The 23,840-nt window shown below is 46.2% G+C and overlaps 1 protein-coding gene across 1 annotated transcript; it reads right to left on the reverse strand.

The window, feature by feature from the left end:
* Nucleotides 1-4,606: 4,606 nt before the first annotated feature.
* On the reverse strand, nucleotides 4,607-12,728 carry LOC135921290 (cathepsin B-like). The gene is made up of 8 exons (XM_065455611.2): nucleotides 12,600-12,728; nucleotides 10,615-10,748; nucleotides 9,474-9,683; nucleotides 8,875-8,990; nucleotides 7,619-7,848; nucleotides 6,268-6,384; nucleotides 5,338-5,466; nucleotides 4,607-4,743 (listed from the first exon to the last, which is right to left on the reverse strand). The coding sequence occupies exons 2-8, from the start codon at nucleotides 10,741-10,743 to the stop codon at nucleotides 4,658-4,660; spliced, it is 1,017 nt and encodes a 338-aa protein (XP_065311683.1). The 5' UTR covers nucleotides 10,744-10,748; nucleotides 12,600-12,728; the 3' UTR covers nucleotides 4,607-4,657.
* Between the last annotated feature and the right edge of the window lie 11,112 nt (nucleotides 12,729-23,840).

A 23,840-nucleotide genomic window follows, 5' to 3' on the forward strand; every position in this document is an offset into this window, starting at 1 on the left:
CACGCAAAGTGCCTCGAGCGGCATCGCGCAAAAATTTTGGGTGCAATTGCGTGCTTTTTTCACGCTCGAATGAACACTTTTATGTAGCAAGTATTCAGCAAGAGAAAGCAGTATCGGGAGTTTTTCATGTCGCTTCACAATTTTCTCGTTTACACTTTTCATTTAATTATATTATTACCAAGACATAGGCGACCGTTTCATGACCAACATGACACACATATCGTGCTATTCGTGTCGTGATCGATAATTTATGTTCGTCATACACTGCTGTCATACTATGCTAATTTCGGTACATATACTAAGTTAACGAAACGACCATCAGACCACCAAGACGTAAGCGTCTAGATAGATGCTCTCAAAGCGACAAATGTTCAAGAAATGTTTAGCATTTGAAAATGGAGTAAAGGTTTGTTCAGTGCACGCAGTAAACATTCCGCTCTTTACTAATGGGAAAACAAACTTACCCGATGCTTTCTGTAATGCACGGGCGTAGTTGTTGCTGGGTTACCCTTTTCATGTGGGTGCTCTTACAACACGCAAACCGGGCAATGTGGCAATGATCGATTGTAGGAAGGTACTCACGTGAGGCCTTCACTGCGACTTTCTTGGCAGAACATTATAAAAAATGGCGTTTTCAACCGTATTTAAACACTGCCCGTGCTTAGGGTGCTACAGAGAGCAATGTGACTGGGAGATAAGCGAAGCTTTTTACATGCACGCCAACGTGGTGATTCTCGTGTTATCGGGCCTTCTGCGTCTCTACATTTGACCGAAAGATGCTACTTATTCAACGTGTGACAGCCTGCCGACAGCACTTGTCTGTCATGAACTGGCGCTTGTGGTTTCTGCGTAGACTATCTTACCCGCATTACGCAACTGATATTCAATAAAGGCTGATTATTTGTGTTTCATTCGTCTGTCGTCTACACTTCGCATCTTTTGAGCTGTTTGATTTCATTTTATCACGTGAATCTCGCTCTACTGGCACCGCCACATTGTATTAGCTATGTTGTAAACTGAGTTGTCCAATTGATGCACGCGTTAACCTGCGCAATGCCTATGAGCCACAGTGCAATTGTAAATAAAAAAGCTAAGCCCTTGGCATAGCTAAAAGCAGAAGTAAACAGACACGACACGACAGAACAACCGCAGTAGTTGTCACGAGCGAGACAGGCTTTAAATTATGTGGTTTTACCTGCCAAAACCATTTTCTGATTATGAGGCACGCCGTAGTAGAGGATGATGATGAAAAACTTTATTGAAAATGCCCGGCGATTTGGGTGGGGTGGGGCCATAAGCATCCCAGCCTAGGTGACGGCCTCGAGTCCTTGGACCCGGGCGGCTTCCTCGGCGTGCCGGACGGCCCACAGTTGATCGGCGAGGTCGTGGCTGAGCAGGGCCGCCTCCCAACGGGCCCCTCGGTCCGAGACTGCCATTTCTATCCCGTTCGTCGGAGACTCCTGCTGCTGGCTACCGGCGCATGCCCACAGCATGTGCTGCAGCGTCGCTCTGGCTCCGCACGCTTTACAGGCGTCGGTCGGATATATGTCGGGGTAGCAGAGGTGAAGGATCACCGGGTTAGGATATGTGTGTGTCTGCAATTGCCTCCAGGCAACCGCCTGTTTCTTGTTTAGGTTGGCGTGCGGTGGTGGGTATTTACATCTGTTCAATCTGTAGTGTTGCGTGATGTCTCTGAAAGTGGTCATGCGATCCCCCCACGTCCACTCCTGCATCGCTCTCGCGGTGGGCGAGACGTCGGGATTGCCGGCGGGCGCCGCGGCTCGGCATGTAAGTCCTCGAGCCGTGGCGTGGGCCGTCTCGTTTCCCGAGAGCGGAGGGTCCGTGTGGGCGGGGGTCCATACGAGGAAACGGTCGTTTTTGCGGCAAATATTGCCCTGTTGAATTTGGAGAATGTGGGCCGCTTCCCGGGAGATCCGGCCGCTAGCATAGTTGCGTATCGCTGCCTGCGAGTCGCTGATTATCACCTCGGCATCCGTGGTGGCCACCGCGAGGGCTATCGCTGCTTCCTCGGCCGCCTCCGTCTCTTCCGTGCGTATCGTCGCGCTCGCGACGCAAGTTCCGCTATGGTCCGTGACTGCAACCGCGAAACCACGCTGCCGCTCGTAACGGGCCGCATCTACGTAGACAGTTTCTTTGTTGCTGCCGTATTTCTTTTGTAAATCTCGCGCGCGCCTGTTGCGCCGGCCGGCGTGATGCGTCGGGTGCATGTTCTTGGGCAACGGCGAAACGGCGATGCGCTCGCGAATCGGTATGGGTATCGCAACCTTTTCGCCCTGCTGTGTGTAGTAGCTGATGCCCAGCGTCTCGAGAATGTGTCGTCCGGTTCTGCTTTTTGACAAACGCTCGTACTGCGCGATGTTGTGCGCTTCTATTATCTCGTCTAGGGTATTGTGTAAACCCAGTTCGAGAAATTTATCCGTGCTGGTATTGATCGGCAATCCTATGGCACGTTTGTACGCCTTGCGGATGAGGCGGTCTAGTTTAGTTCGTTCGGCCACCTGCCACTTGAGGTAGGAGGCGACGTACTTTATGTGACTGGTTACGAACGCTTGTACCAGGCGGATCGTATTGCTTTCTTTCATTCCGCTATGTCTGTTCGTGATGCGTATCAGTAACCGGATAGTTTCATTGACCGCACGCTCTAGTCTGCGTACGGTTTCGCCGTTGTGGCCGTTGGCCGACAGGTGCAAGCCCAGTACCCTAATTTTGTGAACATGCGGGATGATGGACTCCGGAAATTTCTACCATCTGGGTTTCTTTAACGTGCACCTAAATCTAAGTACACGAGTGTTTTCGCATTTCGCCCCCATCGAGATGCGGCCGCCGTGGCCGGGAGAGCGAGACAGGCTTCTGGTAGGCCACTGACATGAACAGCCAGGTTGAAGTGATCTAACTTGGTTTCACCTCGATGTCTCGGTAGCCCGACAATCACGTAACATGGGAACCAATTGCTGTGAGAGTCGATTACTGGGGCAGTGCTTGCACAGGGGGTAATTTTTCTTGGTGTTGTCTTTGCCTTGTCCTGGTAATATTATGCCGCAAATAAGGCGACTAACATTCACCAGCACTGTTCCTGCCTTGCATTTGACGAAGCGAGCGAGAACTGGTTTGTACGTGTGAGCACCCGTCCACACCATGCGCCCAGGGCTGACTAGTTACCAGCGAGATCAGGCTCGACAGACGGCCCACGTGCACAGAGCTTGCATCAATGCTCTCTGACCGCGGTGACAGCGCGCACTGTCACATCGCGAATGCGACAAGACGAATCATTTTCACTTATCGCGCATTAGCGCAGCAATGACTTCCAACAGAATGCCAAGATTTGTGGATTTAGGCGAATTTTCTCGGTCGGTTGGTTTCGTCGTTGGGCACGAGCCCCAGGCTTTTCTTTCTGCAAGTGCTCTACGAACCCAATGCATTAGACGCCAGACTGAAATAAAGGAAGGAAGAATTGGGGTCTCTCTCATAAGCTAAGTGTCGAAAAAGAAGATGAAAAAAAAAACAACAAACTTTGCCACTTTGTACACCTGTGGTATAAGTAAAAAGAAGGACATCGACCATACATCCAGGTCCAAGGTTCCATGAGCGAGCAACAAGCGGAAGCCGGCCCTCCCTGAAGCACTGCGTTCTGCAACTGCCGGCAGGCGGCGACGCAAGTTACGTATTCTGTACAATCCGGCCTGTGAAATGTTTCTATTGACCGGGTAGTTTTTATAAGGATGGTGAATTGCATGTTAAGGTCTGATGCATATAATCTGGAGCTTTCCGCACCATTAGTGAATGGAAGTTTCTCTGGACATTCGGCTACAGAGCTTGCTAAAAGATAGCACGCGTTATTAGCCGCTAGAGGTACAGTAGCGATAGTCTTCAATCTTGGTGAGCTGAGCACGCCATGTCATCTGTAGTGACGGTCCCTGTAATTTCGCAGCGACTCAGAATCAACTGGAATACGATATCGCGGAGAGCCAACGCTGCGTTAGACTGCACCCGCCTTCGGTACTGGCTCACGTTCCCCATTAATTTATTGGCTGCAGCTAACGCTACCTAGAAGGTGTGAGACTTTCTATCATGCATTGTCGCCGAGGTCGAACAAGTTTTCACGTTTCTTCGCCGCACTTCAGATGCGATTGTCGTTTTAGCATGCACCACGTCACCTATACATATGTACTTACGATAGTGTAACGCTCAGTTGCAGATTAAATTATTATCCATGTTTCTGTCGATTTTGCCCGCCCAGCGGCTATGTGGAACTTAACAATTGGCACGTTGTAAACTCGTGTCGAACGGCCGCCTCAGAAACCATGTCTTCGTCTCGACACCGTCGTCGCAGACACGCTGCCGTCACACGTGCACACACAACTGCTCTACTTATGCAAACGCGCTGCTCGACCTGGTAGCGCTTCGCAGAACCCCGAGCCATGCTTGACAGCTAGCTACCTGCAAAATGCTTCGCAATACCTCGATTCCCACAGGGTGTCGCATCTACGTTAGATATGTATATATAGATATTTTTGCTTGGAGTCTCATTCCACATAATTACACGAATACTTTGTCCTCGAAGAAGTGCAAACGAATTAGACACCTATTCATAACGTAACGTTTTATTATTATTTACAATCCACGTTGATTCCGTTGACTATGCCTTGGGCTCTTTGGGAATGCCGGCATTGATGTCATCCTCAATACCGCATTCGTCATTTCCCCGGCGGATCTTGAAGTAACCTGAAAGAATAAATGCGAGTATTAAGTTTCTTAGCCGTTCTGCGCGTGGCCCTGAAATATCCATGCGTCATGCAGGAATCGCATTTTAGTGAAGCCTGTAATTCGAAACCGCGCGCTGTGTAGAGGAATTTTAATCGTAGCCTTCCTGCAGCCTTTATGACGCATAAGGTGGAACAGCCGTTCTAGAGCAGTCGTCCCGAAGCTTTTATTGGTGAACAATTATTGACGTAATGACACAATACGCAAAGCCCATATTGGTGACAGCGTGATTCGGGTGACTTGGATCATATCGCAGATATATTGAAGCTGCGCGATGGGAAGAGGGCAAGCAAGCAACCATGACAGGTTTCGTTGGCAGTTGGCGCTAGTCTTGTTGCGGGCGTTTGCCTGTCCTCAGCCCGTCTCGCTGTTCGAATAAACCTACGAGCGTATATTGCGTTGAAGCGGATGACACTGAAGATTATGTGGTCAGGAAACAGTGAGATATCAGAGGAAGAATTCGTAATCGCAGCAAAGTGAGTCCATTCGTCGGCCCGCAGCTCTTTGACAAAAAAGGAACTGCCTTCTGTGGTTACTTTCATCTAGAACGCTCACCTTTGTCTCCCCAGTCCTGGTTCCAGGAGTTTGCCACCAGCCAGTATGGCACGCCGTCCTCAGTGCCCCAGCCTAGGATTCGGATTGCGTGGCCTCCCAAAAGATCGTCGCTGTGCTTCTGGTAAACGCCTGCGCCAGGTCACAGTTCAGCAACATGCTTCAATGTAAACCCTTTAAAAAAAATACGCATTTATAATATTGCTTGAGATAAGAGTAATTGAAAGATAATATATCTGAAAACAGCTCCCGCTTCTGCTAAGGTCAGATTGCGATGCTAAATTTAAGGATTGACATCGGCCTCTGTTAAAATTTGGCGGTATAGGCAGCTCACTAGTGCGTCAGACATGAAAGTGAAAAACAAAAGCCTATTATTCTGGAACACTGAAACGCTAAAATACTACCGACAATTGTATTCTATAGCCCGGGTAAAATGAAAATTCATTAGCGGTTTTTAGCTAACTGATTCATACAATTTGTCGCGCAAGATATGACCTCACGTTCACATAGCGGCGTTGTGAAGACGGAGTCGTGCATACAAATGCACCTTCTAAAAGTTTGGTAATTTTGCATTTACTTTTATTCATCCAACTAGTCATAAATCTTCTCCCAGGCTGTAGGGCTCGTAGTTAAGTCAACACGGTATTGAATTACTCTGTTTCTGCGTAGAACACAACGGACAATGTAGTTACACAAAATTCACCAAAGCACTTATCAATCGCTAAAAAAAAACATTATGAGAAATATTTAACAAAAAAGTGACAATACCAAAAAAGAAAAGCAAGAATTCAAACTCGTTAAGGAGATTCCACTGGATTGATTCGGGGGTTAAGAAAAAAAAACATTCTGCTCAATTTCGGGACGGGATGATGAGCAAGAATCAGAGTACTCAAGAAACTCCAGGATGACTCTGTACCATTAGGTTGCCCTTACCGCTCTTGTACGACAGGAAGTCGGCGTAGACAGTGAAGTCTGCTTCTACAGGACCGTTCTTGTATATTTCAGTCTTGATCTGGGTCTCGTCATCAGAGATTGAGTAAACTTTTTTACCTGAAAAAAAAAAGTACAGTGAACATTTTCAGATTAACGTACAGCAAAGCGCAACAAGAGAAAGACATTTTGGTTTCTTATAACAATGTGCACAGTAATATTGTTATATTAAGGGGGATCGTGATCTAAATACGGGAGTCGCCGCTGGCTGCTGATTTCTGGCTTTTGCGCTGTCCTCCAGCACGGAGGTGGGGATAAGAAAACAGCACAGTCAATCCCAATTGGACGCCAAATCATTCTGTTTGCCGCTAGAAAGCTATACGTTGCGCATGCAGTAGATAGAGCTGAGGGTAGAATAAGTGGCACGTGATTGTTTGAAAAATCGATTACCTGATTTAAGTGAAATGTCGCGAATCTGCTTTCCCGCCTCCTCAAAGGCCTCCGAAATCCGACACCAATATAAAAGAAAAAGGCGCTGATCGAAAGTTCGATTGTGTTGTTAAACTTTCTAATTGGCTCCTATTGTGGTCCTTCTTTACTTGTTCTAATGTGCTGTTTTTTTAGAATGCTCCAGCAGTTTGGTTCGCACCAACGAAGTATATGAGAAAGTGCATTTGTGCAATTTACAAGTTGTATCCTTTTCTTACCATTCTTTCCCTTCGACTTTTCGCTAAAGTCTGCAAACCATTGCCTGCTTTTGACCAATCAGCAGGGTGTGGTGTGAAGTTTATGGTTCACGGACAATTTTAAATATACACAGCTGCAGTTATCTGGCCCAGTAACATGCAGCCATGGTCCAGTTGCATTCCGAACTGTCCGTTCTATTCCGAAAGCTCATAAGCGTGGAAATTTTGAGACTGGCTGCAGGCAGGATACACTAATCTCCGGCCCGTATATCTGCAAAGGTCTCTTACGCTACAATCGCTCGCAAAATAAACTTGGGCCAATTCTGATGCTAGAAATATTTTCAGCGAAGACGATGGTCTAATGGCCGAGAACACTTACGAATAGAAATCTTTCTGAATTCGACCTGTAGCGGAAGGGTAGATCACACAAGTGCATGCATACATGCGCGCACACGCATGCGCGCATGAAAAAAACCATTATGAGCACACTCACACGTTTATCCATCGTGTTCTACAATTCGGTTCACTCGAAAAGGCCAAGAGGACTTTGGTCGCGCACACCGCACAACAGGCACTATCATATGAGCCAGAACGACCTGTAGTTCGAGGTCACAGCTCTCAGAATTCCCCCAATCTTGAGAGACGTTACGAGAGAGAAATACGCTTACCAAAGTGTTTGTCCTGAGTATAGCTCTTCTCGTAGCCTTTGCGGCATGTCTGGACGCACTCTGGCGTTGGTTTGGTTGCTGTGCAGTTAGGCAGCGGTCCAACCGTGTGGTGTTCGCAGGGCGGGAAGTAGTAAGGCTGGCAGCCATCCTCGGTACCGTACAGGCCCCCGCTAACGATGCCTTCGTCCTTGTAAAACTGCCATGCCGCAGCGGGAAACCCGCCGTTGCATCTATCGCGAAGGAATAGAGCAATAGATGAGAAAGAAGACAGAAAGTGAACAACAGATAGTTAGGATCGCCAAGAAAGTCATATATATATATATATATATGTATATATATATATATATATATATATATATATATATATATATATATATATATATATATATATATATATATATATATATATATATATATATATATATATATATATATATGCAATGAGAAAAAGCGGCGATAGCAAGACGTTAAATGAAGCAACGCAGCATTCGAAGGCACACTGTTTTATCGTGAAAACGTCCACTGCAGTACCTAGGTGCACAGCCAATAATAATAATAATAATAATAATAATAATAATAATAATAGGTAAGTAAGTGCATTCTTTCCTGTTAAGGAGGTCAGAACAAAGCTATTTAAAAGGAACAATTGTCGTGTACCAAATTGAAAAGTATCACGATCTATCTTTTTGTAGCGATGTCATTGCGGACATAGTAAATCTCGTTGTGTGAAGTGTGCACTTCACCTCCAAATTATTAACTCGTGAAAACAGTCGCGGTGTGTCACGAGCCGGTCCGAGTAGAGAACTTGAGCTGTTTTCGAAATGCCTGCGCAAGCCGAGGTGATAAGTTTTTCGTAGCTAATATATACAACCCCAAAAGATTTCTAGAGGCCAAGTGATCAGCCAGCGCCTTTGATGTAGCCAAAAAAGTACACATCATTTGGGTTACAGTGCGGACATCAAAGTGGCCTAGATGTGTGTTACCCGCCGTGGTTGGTCAGTGGCTATGGTGTTGGGCTGCTGAGCACAAGGTCGCGGGATCGAAACCCGGCCACGGCGGCCGCATTTCGACGGGGGCGAAATGCGAAAACACCCGTGTACCTATAGATTGAGGTGCACGTTAAAGAACCCCAGGTGGACAAAATTTCCGGAGTCCTCCACTACGGCGTGCCTCGTAATCAGGAAGTGGTTTTGGCACGTAAAACCCCATAATTTAATTTAATCTTTAGATGTGCGTTAATATAGCATGCGACTTACCCGTCACCGCAGCTGTCGCAGCACGTGAGCAAGTCCTCAGCCGAGATGTTCACCTGCACCTTGCCTTTTGTGTGGATGCAGATTCGGTCGGACATGGCTTCCACGGCTCCGAACGCCTGCGATGGAACCGATAAGCTTACGCTCCCGTGTTGTAACTCATGTCATCCAGCAATGCCTAATTCAATAGAACGCCTTTGATGCCTTAAGCTCGGGGAAGACTGACAGCCACGGAAATTTCCTGTTCACTATTACGTAGTACACACCGACTGAGTTGCCTTGTGACAAACTTACTTTCACGGCACAAACTGACGCTGAACGTATAATGTAAAGACATCCGTACTTGTCGCCTATAGGAACGGGCGCTTGCCCTGACAGAGAACTGATTGGGATGAAAGAAAAAAATCGAAATTTTATACGATGCAACCGACTGCGTTGGCTGATGTGAAATGCGCTACGTCGTACTCTGCATATGTCGGCTGCGAACACCCATAACGGATAAGTCGTAAGCAATTGCTGCGTTGTTAAGCTGTTTTTTCCCCCCTGTTAAGTTGGTACCGAAGAAGGAGCACGAATCGAGAGAGCGCCTTCCCTCCACTCACCCAACAAGACCCGCACGTGGACTGGTCACGGATAAGGTGGATGCTGTCGCAGTGCGACCACTTCTCCCGGGCGTCGAACGATTCCGGCAGATCATCGGGGATCTCGTCGTGATAGTGGAGCGGCAGCCTGTAGTTCTTGCTGTCGGGGTGTACGCCCATCAGCCCCTTGATGTAGCTGAGGGGAACGTTCTCGTCGAAGTTCCGGCCAGCCTGGGCGAAGGCGTTGAACCGATAATCTTTAAAAAAAGCAGTTATAAGACAGACTCTCCGATAGTGGCAGAAAGGGCACACGTCGCTTGGACGGCATTGTTTAGGGTGAAAGCGAAAGACTGCAAAGTAACGACGACATTGAGATTTCAGACCACCCGCTGCACGCTTAGTGAAATGAAATGTGACTATACTACTCCTAGCAATACAAAAATGGGCACTCGAAACTTTCTCTATTAGGCAAAGGATGACCTAAAGCAAGAACTAAAGCAAGGACCACGTTGATTCGAGCATGTCGAAGTGGTTTACGGGTGCCCCAGGGATATCAGAGATCTCCACAGCATGCTACTGCACGGTGCGGAGATTCTGTGACACAAAAACCCGCAGAAAACGCAGCGCCAGCACATTTTTGGTGTAGCGTCGGCACGTATTTTTTGTGCTGCGCGATAGCCGTTCCCTTACGTTATTGCTGAAACATCCTCTACTTAAATAATAAAAAGCCAAACACGCCACATCGGGAACATTAACGGCTTTTTTTGGGGCAACGAATAATTAGCGACGGCTTAATTACGTTAGTAAATGCACGATAATTGTTGAGTAACTAATTATAGGAAGCTTGACTCACTAACCATTAATCAATTATTTCGTGGCACGTGCTGCCTATGCGGAGTCGAAGCCGGTCAGTGCGCAAAGCATGCATGCAAATCACAGCAGTCAGTATCTATAGATATTCTTCCCAAATATTTACCAGTAAATACGTTATTTCCACTTAATTTTGTGCCACGCACATTCCCTGAGTAGGTTGTTTGGGAAATATTAGCGGGAAAAACCAAAAGATAAACTTCTTCACGACATTGGAAGCAGCGTCAGTTTCATTTCGAAGAGAAATGTGCTGTCTCCGTACAAAGAGATGAGAGGAGACCAGCAGGCTCACCTTCCACGTCGTCTTGATGTTGTTGATGAAGTTTATCATTTCGTCGGACAACGGCTGCACAGACGACGGGGCCATCAGGCGACCGCGCGCCGCAGCCACGAACAGTGTGCACACTATGAGAACCTTCATGCTGCCTGTGGAAAGGTGTCGAAAGAAATAGCATGAGAGATAATCGCCACGGCTTTAATGAAGCGTTCAACTGCAGTCAGTCTGCGAGTAAGGTTCTGTCTGGCATGTTTCCTCTCGTCTTTATCTTAGTTGCACTATTAATTTTCTTTCAAGGCCTAACTTGGGATAGTTTTGATGCGCCACAGTGTTTTTCGCACAAGCGTGGGGGTAAAACCAGAAAATACGTTGCAATACAAGCTGCAACTGTCGTATAGGTTTGGACCCGACGTTAAAACGAGTAAAATAGTTGTCACTGCCACACTTCACTCTTCTGTCGCTTAGTAAAAAAAGAAAAAAAAAGAATATGTTTGAGCGAGTGCAAGTCGGCGACCTTTGGCAACGGAAAGTAACGAAATATATTTTGCAGGAAGGCAAGCAAATATAAAAAACGCCAAAAGTAAATCTGCTACCACTGTGGAAAAATAATGTCTCTAATCAAAGGCGAACTATGCACTGAATACAAATAATAACGTTAAAATTTTGTGGATATGGAGCGTCGTTAACGAACACATTCTAAGGCTGAGTGGTTAAATTTACTGGCATACTTAAGCAGATGCCTTTAGAGTATACGGCGTGCTTTCCTCTTTAGCAATTATGCGGAGACTAGCCTGCTTACCTGCTCTTATAATACTAAGCGTCGAAGCACGCCTTACGACAAGCTCTCTGACAAACGCATAAATTAACTGCCTCTCGTGGGTGAGCATATTTGTATCGAGAATAACATAAATTTCCAACCTGCTTAAACTGCTCAGCGTTCTTCCCTCATACGCTTTGAATGTGGCTGGTAGGTCACGTAAGAAGCTCCACCCACATTTCCATCCGTGTACTATAAGCGTAAGATAGTCTAGGATTCGACGTCTCGTCAGCGCCAAAAAATTATGAAATGCCTTTCTGCGTCTCAAGAAAAAATTGCAGAAAGTACGTACATTGTCAAGAAGCTCGACAGGCTTAATAAGAGATGACAAAATGATTATGGCAAGACAGCAAGATCGTAAAAACGGCAGCATGGGCTGGTTCATTGCACCCTCACTATAGAGCTCCACGGATGGCGTCATAGATAGCTAAGGCCTCAAGATGATGGTTCTGATAGATCGTGATTGGCAGGCTATAACTCTCATAAAAGCAGTCTAGGAAGTTGCGTCATTGCGCTTCTACTAAAAGCACCTTAGCCCAGCGCTCAATAGGGATCGTCTCAAACGACGTTGTGAAAGTTAGGCGCCATGTACTCTAAAGATTGCTTACGTGGTGGATGCTGCGTAGCTCGTACTGCTTCCATGCATTTTTTTTTTCAAAGTGCATTCGAGAGTTAGTCGCTCGATTTTGGTCCCAGCTTAGATGTCATTATGCAGCATATTCGTAGATTATTTATCAGAGTGCCCCAGTTGCACAATCGCCTCTCTTTAAAGCACGACTTAGAACTTGTATTGGCGGTAATTAGGATAATACATTTATATTGACCTGTCGATGTGTAGCAACGTCAGCCTCAGCATCTGCTTGATAAGGTGACTCCCACCGGCTGTTTTATTAACAAGATACCTAGAATACGACCAACTACAAGCTGCAGCAATAACTACGGCTACAACAAAACCGCCTTAGCTTGCGGAACTTTTATTGCGGCTTTAATTTTTCAGCGAATAAGGTAAAAGCGTAAATGGCAGCACTCAAATGTCGATTTACGAGGCTTAAACACTTTGGCAACTGAGTTCTTTGAACCAGTTGCATGTAATGCGAGAAATTACTATAAATATTAATAAAAAGCTCGTCTATTGCGGACTTTTGCCTCTGAGTATGCATAGATTCGCAAGCATGCCTCTTACCTCCGTTTCGGCCAGAGACGCCCCCTGGTCAATCAGCGAAAGTCGGCCTTCTTTTATAGCTGACAGCGATGAAGCAAGCTCCGTTCGTCTTATCGTGGAGGTTGCCATGGCATGTAGCCGCTTGGGGACCTACAACAATGAAGCTATCTTATCGTAGAGCAGCCGACCGGAAAGCCGTCGATCGGGGCGTCGGTCAAGCAATAGGAGTGTCATGTGACAACCCGACAATTTCTATGGGTGCACGTCCGAGGCACATTTATAAGAGATAGGCCGTTTCCCAACAATGAGAAATCCGACCACGTGTTTGAATGAAACAAACTCCATTCTGAGAGATATCAGCAAGAAATCACTCGAACGCTTTTGCTGCAATTTTAATTGTTCTCAGCACGCGGCGTTGGAACGATTAGAGGTGCACATATCTTCCAATATTTGCAGGCCTGTATAGCGGGTGGCAGATAAATGACTCAGATGAAAGGCGTCACCCTCGAATACGATGAAAACGAAGGGAAAAACAAGAGGTGAAAGGCAGAGATCAATCAGATTAAGTGTCCGGTTGGCTATTTATTAGAATCCTAATGCATCTTGTAACTGGCAGGCTCTCTGGAATGAACAGAAGTGTACAGAAGCCTAGCAGCCTACTAGCTAACATTAATTTCCTTAAAAAAAGAAAAGACCATGTACAAACAGCGCAGAAGACAGGACAAAGCTACGGGGAGGACACAAGTGTTTTATCAATCAAAGAAACTGAAATATACAGCAAGCACTAGAACCTTAATTGAGTCACGGGCAGAAACCCTATGATTGTTTGCACTTAATATTCCGTTGGGAACAATCACATGGGTTGATGGATTTGAAAAAAAAAAAAAGGAGGAAAAGGATCTGAGCAGTGCCTTTCGTTATGAATTATTTAGCTTTCGTGCTTGCGTGCGCGCATTATGCTCCCTTCAGTCGTATTTCTCTGGAAATATTTTTCTTTCCCCAGTTTGGTTGACTTACCTGCTATTCTCTCGTAGCTTCATTTTTTCACCAGATTTTTTTCTCTCTCTCACCCTCTATAAAGTCTTGCCGTTAGTTTAACGACTTTGTAGTGCGCAGCGCTTCATCTTTTCTTCTACTTCACCCAGTTTTGTCAGGCGTCTTTCTCTCTCTCTTTCTCAGGATTAACGAGCGAAACGTTCGACTCGGGAAAGTATCTGGAGGCTGTTCCACGTGCTTCCTTCCAGACGCTCCTTTTAATTTTGGTGGTTTCTCCGTATAGCGCTCTCACCACGGTAATATGAGGCATATTGCCATCATTGGAAGGTGCCCAAGCTTGAACTGCAAAAGCACAGCTACCTGGCACCTGCTGTGCTGGCGTAGTGGCGTTGCACTGCAAAGCTCGAAGGCATGGGTTCGAGTCCCGGCCATGGTGGTAGAATTTCGATGGAGGCCAAATGCAAACGCGCCCGTGTACCGCGCATTGTGTGCCTCTTGAAAAGCTTCAGATGGCTGATATGTATCCGGAGTCCTCCACTGCGGCGTGCCTCTTAATCATATTGTGGTTTCGCCGGGTAAAACGCCAAAATGCAATTTTTTACAGCTACGTGGCCCTACTGGGTTGCTTCATGACAGTGTTGAAACGACACGCGGATGTGAAGCGAGGTGTGTCTGTTCTCCATATACGGGAGGTATGCAACGTATTAGGGCATGTGAAGTATGCGAAGTATGTTCAAAGTACGTGAAGTGCGATGGAAAGAAGGGGGGAGGGGCGTACTTAAATATGTAAAGCATATGTAGGTGTGCTGCTTCCTGTGTATACCCATCCGTACATTACTTAACTTCAGCTTTGGGAGGTGAACTGTTTCGCGGCGCCTTCTTCAATGATTATACATATGATCTTGCTACTGAACAGCCTGTCTGACTGAACGGTAGCTAATCGCAATGAGTTGCAGATGTCCCATGTCCTTGCGACACGCCGTAAAAGGGGCTTTAAGCATGAAATGCGTTTAGCTCCCGTTATCGGCGACCTTCAAATGAGCTTGAGCAAAAAGCCAGAGCCGTTGTCCGGGCACGTTGCGAGAACAAAACGAGGTCATTCTGGCCATCAGTCAAAACTTCAGCACCAAGACGGCGAGTGACGCCAGTTGGCTAGGATTCATTGTAAGGTTCGTAACAGCGCAACAAAAAATGAACTCCTTGAACTTCTTTCCTTTTACTTGAGATCGACGCTTGTTTCACGGAGAGGGGGCCTGTATATACGAAAATCGGTGGTACGCATTGGCTCGTGTGTAGCTCCTATGATTAGTGACACTTTTCTGGATTATATTGATAGGCAGCTAGAGGGCCTCCTTGCTAAGCTTTCCAGTAAAGTTTTCTGCTATGTTGATAATTTCGTTATATTTTTTAATAGTGACTTTCACCCCGAGGATGGTGATGAATTTTTGACGGTATTTAGGCAGCACGGCATAGGCCTTGATTTTACTTTCGAAGTTCCTAAAGATCATCAACTGCAGTTTCTAGAAGTGAGGTTACCCTTTGGTAAAGATCATGTGTGCTGGAAATGTTTATTTTGAAATATGTATGTTTTGATTCTAAGGGAGTGAAGCGGGCTATAGCGAAGACTATCCTAAATGCTGCATTAAAGAATTCATGTTTTCATATGTCCAAGGCGGTTTTTTCTGGTCAGGTAAATCGTTTACTGGACGCTGGTTACCCAGAAGTGATTATTTCGTCTGTGTGAAAAAATATGGTTCGTGGCGTCAAGAGTATAGAGATGGCCAATGTGGTGAAACTAAATTAGAGGAAAAATGAGTGAACGCAGTGCTACCGTATGCACACAAATTGGCGCATGGGCTTAAGAACGCCAGTTCAAGGTACAGCACCGATGTTCGTTTTTTGTGCGAAACATAATATAGATCGTATATACCCGTTATGTGATAATATGCTGAAGGATAAGCAACGGGAAGTGCACTGTCAACCATGTGAACGGGTACATCACTTGTGTTAAGCAGGTTCTATATGCTATTCCATTATCTTGTGGTAGAGAGTACGTGGGGCGAACGAAACACTGTGTGAATGTTCGACTTAAGGAGCATGAGCTATTTCTTCAAGAGGTGGGGCCACTTCACCTCCCGGAGCATTACAAATCGTGCGGCTGTCGCTCCTGTTCTGAAAAAAAAAAGAAACTAATGCCATCTATAAACACGCGAGCCCATTAACAAGAGATATCGCTGAGGCTCACAATATAAACATTAGGGACAAGGCATGTGTTTGCAAACCGTCTATCGCACTTCATGACAAGGAACTGCCTTACGTTTGTCACTTTTGAGTATGCGTCAGTTGGTCACAGTTGCCTTGACGTATCTCTGTGTCTCGTGCATGTCATAGTTTATGAACTGGCACCTATACATATGTTAAAGATATCATTAATAAAATATCAGTTGAGAGTCAGCGCCATGTCGTCGTTTTTACCTCCCTTTTGTTCGTGTCTTAAGAAAACAAAACTTAAGAAAATGCGGTCTTTGGCCCCCAATCCTTTGTACAGGACCGCATCGCCTACCGTAGTTATTGCCCAAAGAAGCTATAAAAAGTATTGCCTCCGAATTTTTCCACATGTTTGTTCACAATATCACTCAAGCTGTAACTTCTAATACGCTGAAGTTATTTGTCATTTCCAATAGAGACGTTCAAAAGGCAGATACAGGGAACTAGACACTTTATTGTCATCTTTTGCCGCTTAGACAAGGTTGCCTGTGTTGAACGCCAGTGGTCCGTGAATTCCATGATGTGGGTTTTGCGTCGCCTCGAGAGATGGCACCACGCGGCGTGACGCCTACCTCAGGCGATTTTCTTCTTCTAGCTTTGCAGTGCGCTCCGTACCCCTGGCGTCTTTGGCTGCCTGTTGTGCCGCCTTCAGCCGGTTTTCTTCTTGCTGGGCAGCATCCATATGAACCAGTGCACAGTGGGGCGTGCTGCGGTGCGGTGTAGTGGGGTGTGCCACTGCGAACATGCACTACATACATTATAAGATTGTGGCTAGTATCATCTTCAACCAGTCTGCTTTGCCAGTTGCCATTTCATGCCTGCATCTACTTACGATTACGGGATAACCAGCAATTTTTTTTTATCCGTAGAACTAGCCTGCACAGGTTGGACGTGCATTGATCGCGCTGCAGTTGAAGTTCGACTGTTCGCATCCGTATTACTAACTACGTTTTCGTTGGGTTTAACTCCGATTTATGTTGTCAAATAAAAGCTTAGCGTGTAAGTATTGTCATCAGGCAACAGCGCAGACAGACTGAATTGTAGTTGTATCTTGGGCACCCACATTTATTGATCACGAAATTGTAAAGTTGCACAACTAGCAAGTTCACAACTACGCGAACCTGCAACGAAACCAGTCATCACAGCTATGAAAAGCTAGGCACCGTACGTATGCTTTGAAGCAACCAGATACCATTCCAGTTTGCTTTTTCGCTGCAGCCGCTTGACTTTGGAGTGAGTGAGTGAGTGAAGAAACATTTATTGTAGGTCCGGCGAGGACGCGAACTCGTCGCGCACCCGGCTAGTCCCACGTCGGGACCGGCAGGTCTAGCCCACCGGCCCGGTCGCGGGCACGCTGGACAGCCAGGATTTGCTGTTCCAGAGCGGGGCTACGCAGAAGCGAGTCCCACTCCTCTTGACTTTGGACTTTGGAGTCTTGGCTTGACTTTGGAGACATTCGCGTCCCTGTGCTGCCTGGCCATCTTGATGCTCCTGACCTACTTCCGTGAACCTTGTCCATGTCTTCAGCGTTGCACGAACGACGACCTTAAGTAGACAAATGTCTGCACTGGGGCATGACCATTACCGTCCATGACCATCTGGAGTCCTACACTACGGCGTACGCGCCACAAAATCACATCGTACTTTTCGCGCCTAAAAACCGGAAATTTAATTTTGAGTTAATTTCGCTGCCTCTTTCAGCTGATATAGAAAGGATAGGTTTATTCGGCTCTTTCGCCCATTTTCGCACTCGAATAGGCACGTTTGTCAGCGTTCGTCAAATAGCTATTTGAAGCGTACATGCTGTCGCGCGTGACCGTTGTGACGTCTGAAGGTTGTGGTAATGTGTCGCGTTTCACCAGCGATAAAGATTTTCTTGCTTTCTTGTTCATGCTCTCGAAATGTACTGTTCTTCTATGGGTAATACACATTTGAATGTCATATGCCTGCAACACTATTTGTGACTATTTGTTGCTATGGCACACAGCGCGCGCGCAGCTTCGGCGGTAGCCTAGTTTGCTTCAGGGACGAAAGAGTCACAAATATTGCTTCCCTGTTTCAATTTTGACGATAGACACCTTGTTCTTCATATGGACTTTAAAGAAGTTCTGAAACACATTCCTATCTAATCATAGAATGTCCTTAACTATGAAAGGGCGACTCCTCACGTATCTTCGTCGCAAAAGTTTTTGAAATCGTTCAAGTATAAGCAGAATTAGATGTGGCTTTATCTGCCCTTTCGTCTGCACTAGCCTGCTGAAGCTACAGCGAGGGAATAGCACGGGGACAAGGCCCCGCCCAAAAACTGGTCATTTTCCTTAAGACGTGGTCTACGTAGCTGAGTTCATATGGGCTTGGCGTAGCTGGGATCTCAGTATCTTGTAACCATCCTTAGAAAAAGATGCTTGGTTTGGTGACCTGTGGATGTCGCATGGACGGAAGAATATTATCAAATGATACGTCTCCATGCCAATAGCAATAGTTAGCAAGTAAGGATATAATCAAATGCGAGTTTAATTAGTAGCAATGGGGATGGGATTTGAGTGATTGTGACACTGTCACCCTCTGCCATGCCACCATCTGTAGTGTCATCTAACTTAACTGCCGCGCCCTCCGTCAGACGGCACGAAGTGCCCGAGTTCGTGCTGGAAGAGCCACGCCAGCAGGGTTGCCAGATTGGGCTATTAATAGCCACATTGGGCTACTTTTTATGCGGGTTTGCGTCGAAAATTCCGAGTTGGCTACATGGCTATATTTGGGCTATTTTCGTCTTTAGAACTTCCGAGTCCCGAGGACGACATCAACACTGACAAAATTCGGGTTTATGAAAACCCAAATGTCATTCATGCTACAAAGAATTGTAGGCAATCTCGAAAGGAGCGTTTTAGGCAATGTTGGCACTGGGAGGACGGTGTTAAGTCATGGCTACTATGTTTATAAGTCATTCCATCGCTAAGCTCTCTTGTTTTTGGCGTGTTTTGCAGCTGTGATGAGAAAAACAAATGCGTTCGGTATACATAATAGGTGCTCGTGGCATTCTCACGTCCATATTTTATTATTTTTGCACGCATCGTAGAGGTGGTTGGGGAAGAATTCTTGCCAGTTTATAAAGGTAAATATAGTGCTCTACTAACTTCCTATTCTGATGTATAGTACTTGAATTTGTTGTACAAAGGGTTTACTTTGTATTTCATGACCACCCGTGCATGACCCATAAACACAATTTTGCGTGTTCGCTAGTGGAATTACATTTTTTTTCCAGTTGCACTGCAAGTAAGGTACCCAGCCCTCATCAAAAATTGTGCAACACATACATTCATACCTGCATTTCACCGAAACTTCCACACATTTTCACATTGCACGAATCCTGCCAGCGATTGCCTGTTTAAATATTGCGCCGTTCAACTCTTTTCAATACTAATACCACCTGGATTATTGCCAGCACTATAATCCAGGTGGAAATTAAAACTATAACCATTAATTCACCTCTTCTGTTATGGATCTTCAGGTCGTTCTTTGTCCCCACTCGAAGTCGAATTGCGGTCAAAACTGCCGCTTCTTCGCAAGAGGGAAAGGCGAGAAGGTTTTAAGTTTTCTCAAGAGTCCAGTTTGTATGTCTCCAAGCGTCTCTTACGTTGCAGGGCAGCCAAGGAGACCCAATGGGGGTTGACGTATTTGCGCGGGAAATACGACAAGTTTAAAACAAGTTAATAATTAACATGACACGCAAAGAGACAGAATGGTGATATCAGATACCTTTAACCATGGAATCACTTGGACCACCATGCACGTCGACCTTGCTTTCATTAGCACCGACACTTGTATGACTCTTTCGTTTTCGTTACGGCGTTTCTTCCGATGCCAGCGTGCGCTGGAGAGTATTCATAGCGCGAGCTTGCGAGAGCGTTCTGCCAGTGAGAGGGCTTACCGCGGCACCCTGTGGCGGTCGCGATTGTATACGCTACGCAGTAGACGCAGTACACTTAAGTGTCGAGGGTATGCTATGTGCACGGCACATAGCACAACGTACTGCGTAATAAGCAACTAAATAAACATTAATATTACTCTCCAATGGGAGGATTCGAACACAGGACCTCTAGCACAGAATCCAGACGTTTAGAGCATTACGCCACGGACGCATGTATCGACAAGCGACATCAAACGCCCTTATGAATTTATCGTGGGCCAGCCAACGCCTTGAGATGCTTGGCGCGTTTTGGGTTTGGCCGCCTCAACAAGCTGAATCGTCGCAATTAGAAGCGATTGTGCGTGTGCGTAGAGTATTCTGCACTTAGAAAATTATAGATCGTTTGGAAATTTAGGACAGTCAAGAGAGATAAAGCATAATAAACAGAGCCACAAGAACACCTGAACCGACAAGCACGAAGATCAGAGAAATCGATGTACTTCGCACACGGAGGAAGGAAAAATTAGTTCAATCCTTAATTAATTCAGTCACAAGGCGATTGAAGCCAAACCTAATGGGCCAGTGGTGGCGAAGCACGTGATCACACGTCAAAGCGCGCGGTTGGTTTTAGTGTTCCCGCTCTGCAGGCAGAGCCATGGCAGTGCAGCATGAACAAGTGCGTATCGAATAAAGAACCATACTCGGAACCAAACGTCTCAGCAAGTCTCGATTCTTGATTCGTGGTCTCGACGCAAGAGGTCACGTGTTGGGCCACCACTGTGGCTGCACGGAGCATTTGCCCGTCAAAGCTGTCTGCGTGACGTAATGTTCCCTCCTATATTTTTTCTGACGTCATGACTTCCCATCATTCCCATGGTGGTTGAACGATCGCAGCGCCAGTTTTCTCTAGTAATTATTGTAGGAAACTATATGGTCTTGGGATCCCAGCCTACGTGACTTCCTATCAAGACCGGAACTAGCTGGTTTCCAGGACTCCGAAAATGAAAGAGTCCAATTATAGCAAAGAGTGTCGTAAAACGCTACCGCTACCTAGCGGCCACTCAGATAGACCTCAAACTGCAGCCGGAAAAGGACTTCGTGTTTCAGTTTCCGCGTAACAGAATTATGTTTTCTCGGGTATTGGGAATTATAATTCGAAGCTATCATATCTGCAGCTTTTAAGTCATATTTTACGCATTTCTTATGAAACAATTCAGCTTTAAACACTCATTATGTTCAATAAGGCAGTGGCGCTTAACGGAGGGCCTAGACGAATGAGGTCCCATGCTGCACATGCGTACACGTACCTGCGCACGTGACGTACGTCGCTTGGAATTGTGGTGCTTGTCTGAAGGCGGCAATAGATTCGCTGTACCCGCTGTACATCCACTTGCACAGGGTGGAATGAAGGCGGATTTTCATTTTTGCATCTCGAGCGTTCGTATAATTACTGTAGCAATAAAAATATTGTGCAACTAAATTGAATTACGGGATTTTACGTGCCAAAACCACGATCAGATTATGAGGCGCGCCGTAGTGGAGGACTCCGGAATAATTAGGACCATCCAGGGTTCTTTAGCGTGCACCTAAATTTGAGAACACGGGTGCTTTCGCGTTTCGCCCTCATGGAAATGCGGCCGCCGTGGCCGGGATTCGGGGCGGCGACCTGGTGCTTCCATAGCCACTAAGCAACCATGGCGGATAAAAGTTGTGCCACTAGCTTCACCTCATGGTGGTATTTGTTGATGGTACCGCATAGGCCTTTCCCCTGACGCTTCATCTGCATACGTACCAAAGTGCTTGTCCTCATTGTACTCTTTGGCGTACCCTATGCGACAAACCCGCATGCGTTGGGGGTTCAGTTTGTTGTTCTTGCACTACGGTCTCGGATGCTTGGCATGGTATTCGCACGGGGGAAAGAAAAATTTGACTGGCGACCATCATTGGTGCCATACAAACCGGCGGTAACAGTGCATTCCTTTAATTAAGGCTCCGAAGCCGCTGCTAGGTAACCACCATGGCACTTGTTTGGAATCAGTATCAGAAACTTTCCGGTCTTTTTGAACGATTTCAATGAAACAACCGAACAGCATAAATATTCGCACTTTCTGTCATCCCTGTATGGCTTAGCCGGTGTCCGCGTTGCCTGCCCTTTGACGTAGCCATTCTTCCCTGTGTACAGAGAGGGAGAGAGAGAGAGAGAAGAAAGGAAAAGTAGGGAGGTTAACTAAACTTTTTTCTAGTTTGTTACCCTATACGGGGGTGCGGGACGTGGTAGTAAAAGAAGGAGAAGAAGAGACGCGAGTCTCGATCCCACTTTCACATGCACTAAGCCAGGTGCAACTTATCTATGTCTGTCGCCTTCATGTACTGCAGAAGAGCGCGAGTGGCTTTCTGTGTTAAGGAGCTAGTGAGGACAGGCTCCTAAGAGTTTTGCATCTGTATATAAGGCGGATCGCCCCGTATATCCAAGACACACTGGATCGACATTGTCTATCGGAGAGGGAACAGTGGCACAGGAGATGACCGATTGTCTCTTCACATCTGCACTTATCATACATGGGTGAGACAGCCATTCTAATGAGATAGTTGTACGTCATGAGTTCGTGAAGGCTACAGCTACCCACGACCGACAATGCAGTGTTGCATCCCGCGCGTGCAGGGTGGTCCTATAGAATTTCACAAGTATTTTCTAGCACTGAATGTAGCATGGTATTATGTGCGAAGTCTATATGCCACTATGTGGGCCTGTGTGACAGACGTTCGTGATTTGCTTTCCAAGACCGTTTACTGGCATACCGTTTGATATTAATGCGAAAGCATTATGTGGCCCATGAATATGAAAATCCGGCGTCCTTTGTTTTAACATCTGATGGTACCAAAATCCACGTGATCAAGCGATGACGTCAGGTTCCCGGCGCTTGACCTGCTGAGGCTCGCACTTCGAAATCCCACGCTGAACTGCCGCGGCCTCGGATGGACGTCGTGGCCTATATCCAACCGAGTTTACTTTGCCCAATTAAAAAATTGATTTGACCTGCTTTTAAAACCGACGTGGCGCACTCACAAAATTGACTTGTACCATGCCAAAAATTTGGGTGGCCTGCCCTCAATATTGAATTTGCCCAATTCCGAAATTGAGTTGACCGACGTTCAAAATTGACCTGGACCACTCCTAAATTGACTTGGCCCACTCACAAGATTCACACCCAAGAAATTGACTTTGCTCAATTTGAAAACTGAGTTGACTCACACTCAAAACCGACCTGTCCCACTCCCAAAATTGACTTGTGCCACCCCCGAAATTTGGGTGACCCACCCTCAAAATTCCCTTTGCCAAATTGGAGCACATCACCAAGTAAAAGTATCTCGTGGAAGAGTGAGAATGCTTTGTCATTCGATGCACATAAGGATACTTAAGTGCTTCTGTAACTTTCTTCTAGTCGCCCACAAACGCACAGTATTGTACAAACAACTTGCACAACAAGAGCTGCAAAGTGTCGTTCGATGGTGTCGTTTGTCACGGCTATCATCTCATTGATAATGTTTTACTGGTATTTAGAATATTGTTTGTTCCCACCCAGAGTTCAGTCATGGATTCAAAAGGTGTGCATGCAACTTTATTTTATCGCTGTGCCGTCGCAGGCGCCGCCATCAGGCCCGCCAATGCTGTCTTGTGACACTTAGGGCACGAATGTTTAATGCCCAACTGCAATGTAATTTCAGTTTGACTAAATTTGTTATAAATGCGTAGTATACCGCTGACGCAATCCCGACAAAACTGCTGGACTAGTGATTGTATAGTTTTCTTGAAGGTTTAGGGCAATGCTTATGAAGCCGTAGTAGCAGTAGTAGTACGAAACGTCTATAACAAATGAAGAAAAAAGGAGAACCTATAAAACGCATGCCGCTGCGTGGGATGCATGGAAGGGCTGTATGCAGCAATGTGTTACAGCATTTGGTGTTGGTTATTCAATAGGTATACTTCTCTGGAAGTTTCCGCTTAAGCTCGAGCTCCCTGAGCATCCTGTGCCTAATATCCTGAGTACCAAGGCAGAACCACAGAAGTTGATGAATGTCGGCCGAAAAAG

This window comes from Dermacentor albipictus, chromosome 1 (assembly GCF_038994185.2).
Source record: "Dermacentor albipictus isolate Rhodes 1998 colony chromosome 1, USDA_Dalb.pri_finalv2, whole genome shotgun sequence".
NCBI classification, from domain to species: domain Eukaryota; kingdom Metazoa; phylum Arthropoda; class Arachnida; order Ixodida; family Ixodidae; genus Dermacentor; species Dermacentor albipictus.

Coding starts and splice junctions, on each gene's coding strand:
- LOC135921290 (XM_065455611.2), bottom strand. CDS start 10,743: ATGAAGGTTCTCATAGTGTGCACACTGTTCGTGGCTGCGGCGCGCGGT. Junction 6,385..7,618: donor TACTCAGGACAAACACTTTG/GTAAGCGTATTT, acceptor TTTTTTTTTCAG/GTAAAAAAGTTTACTCAATC. Junction 5,467..6,267: donor CTTCCTGTCGTACAAGAGCG/GTAAGGGCAACC, acceptor GACCTGGCGCAG/GCGTTTACCAGAAGCACAGC.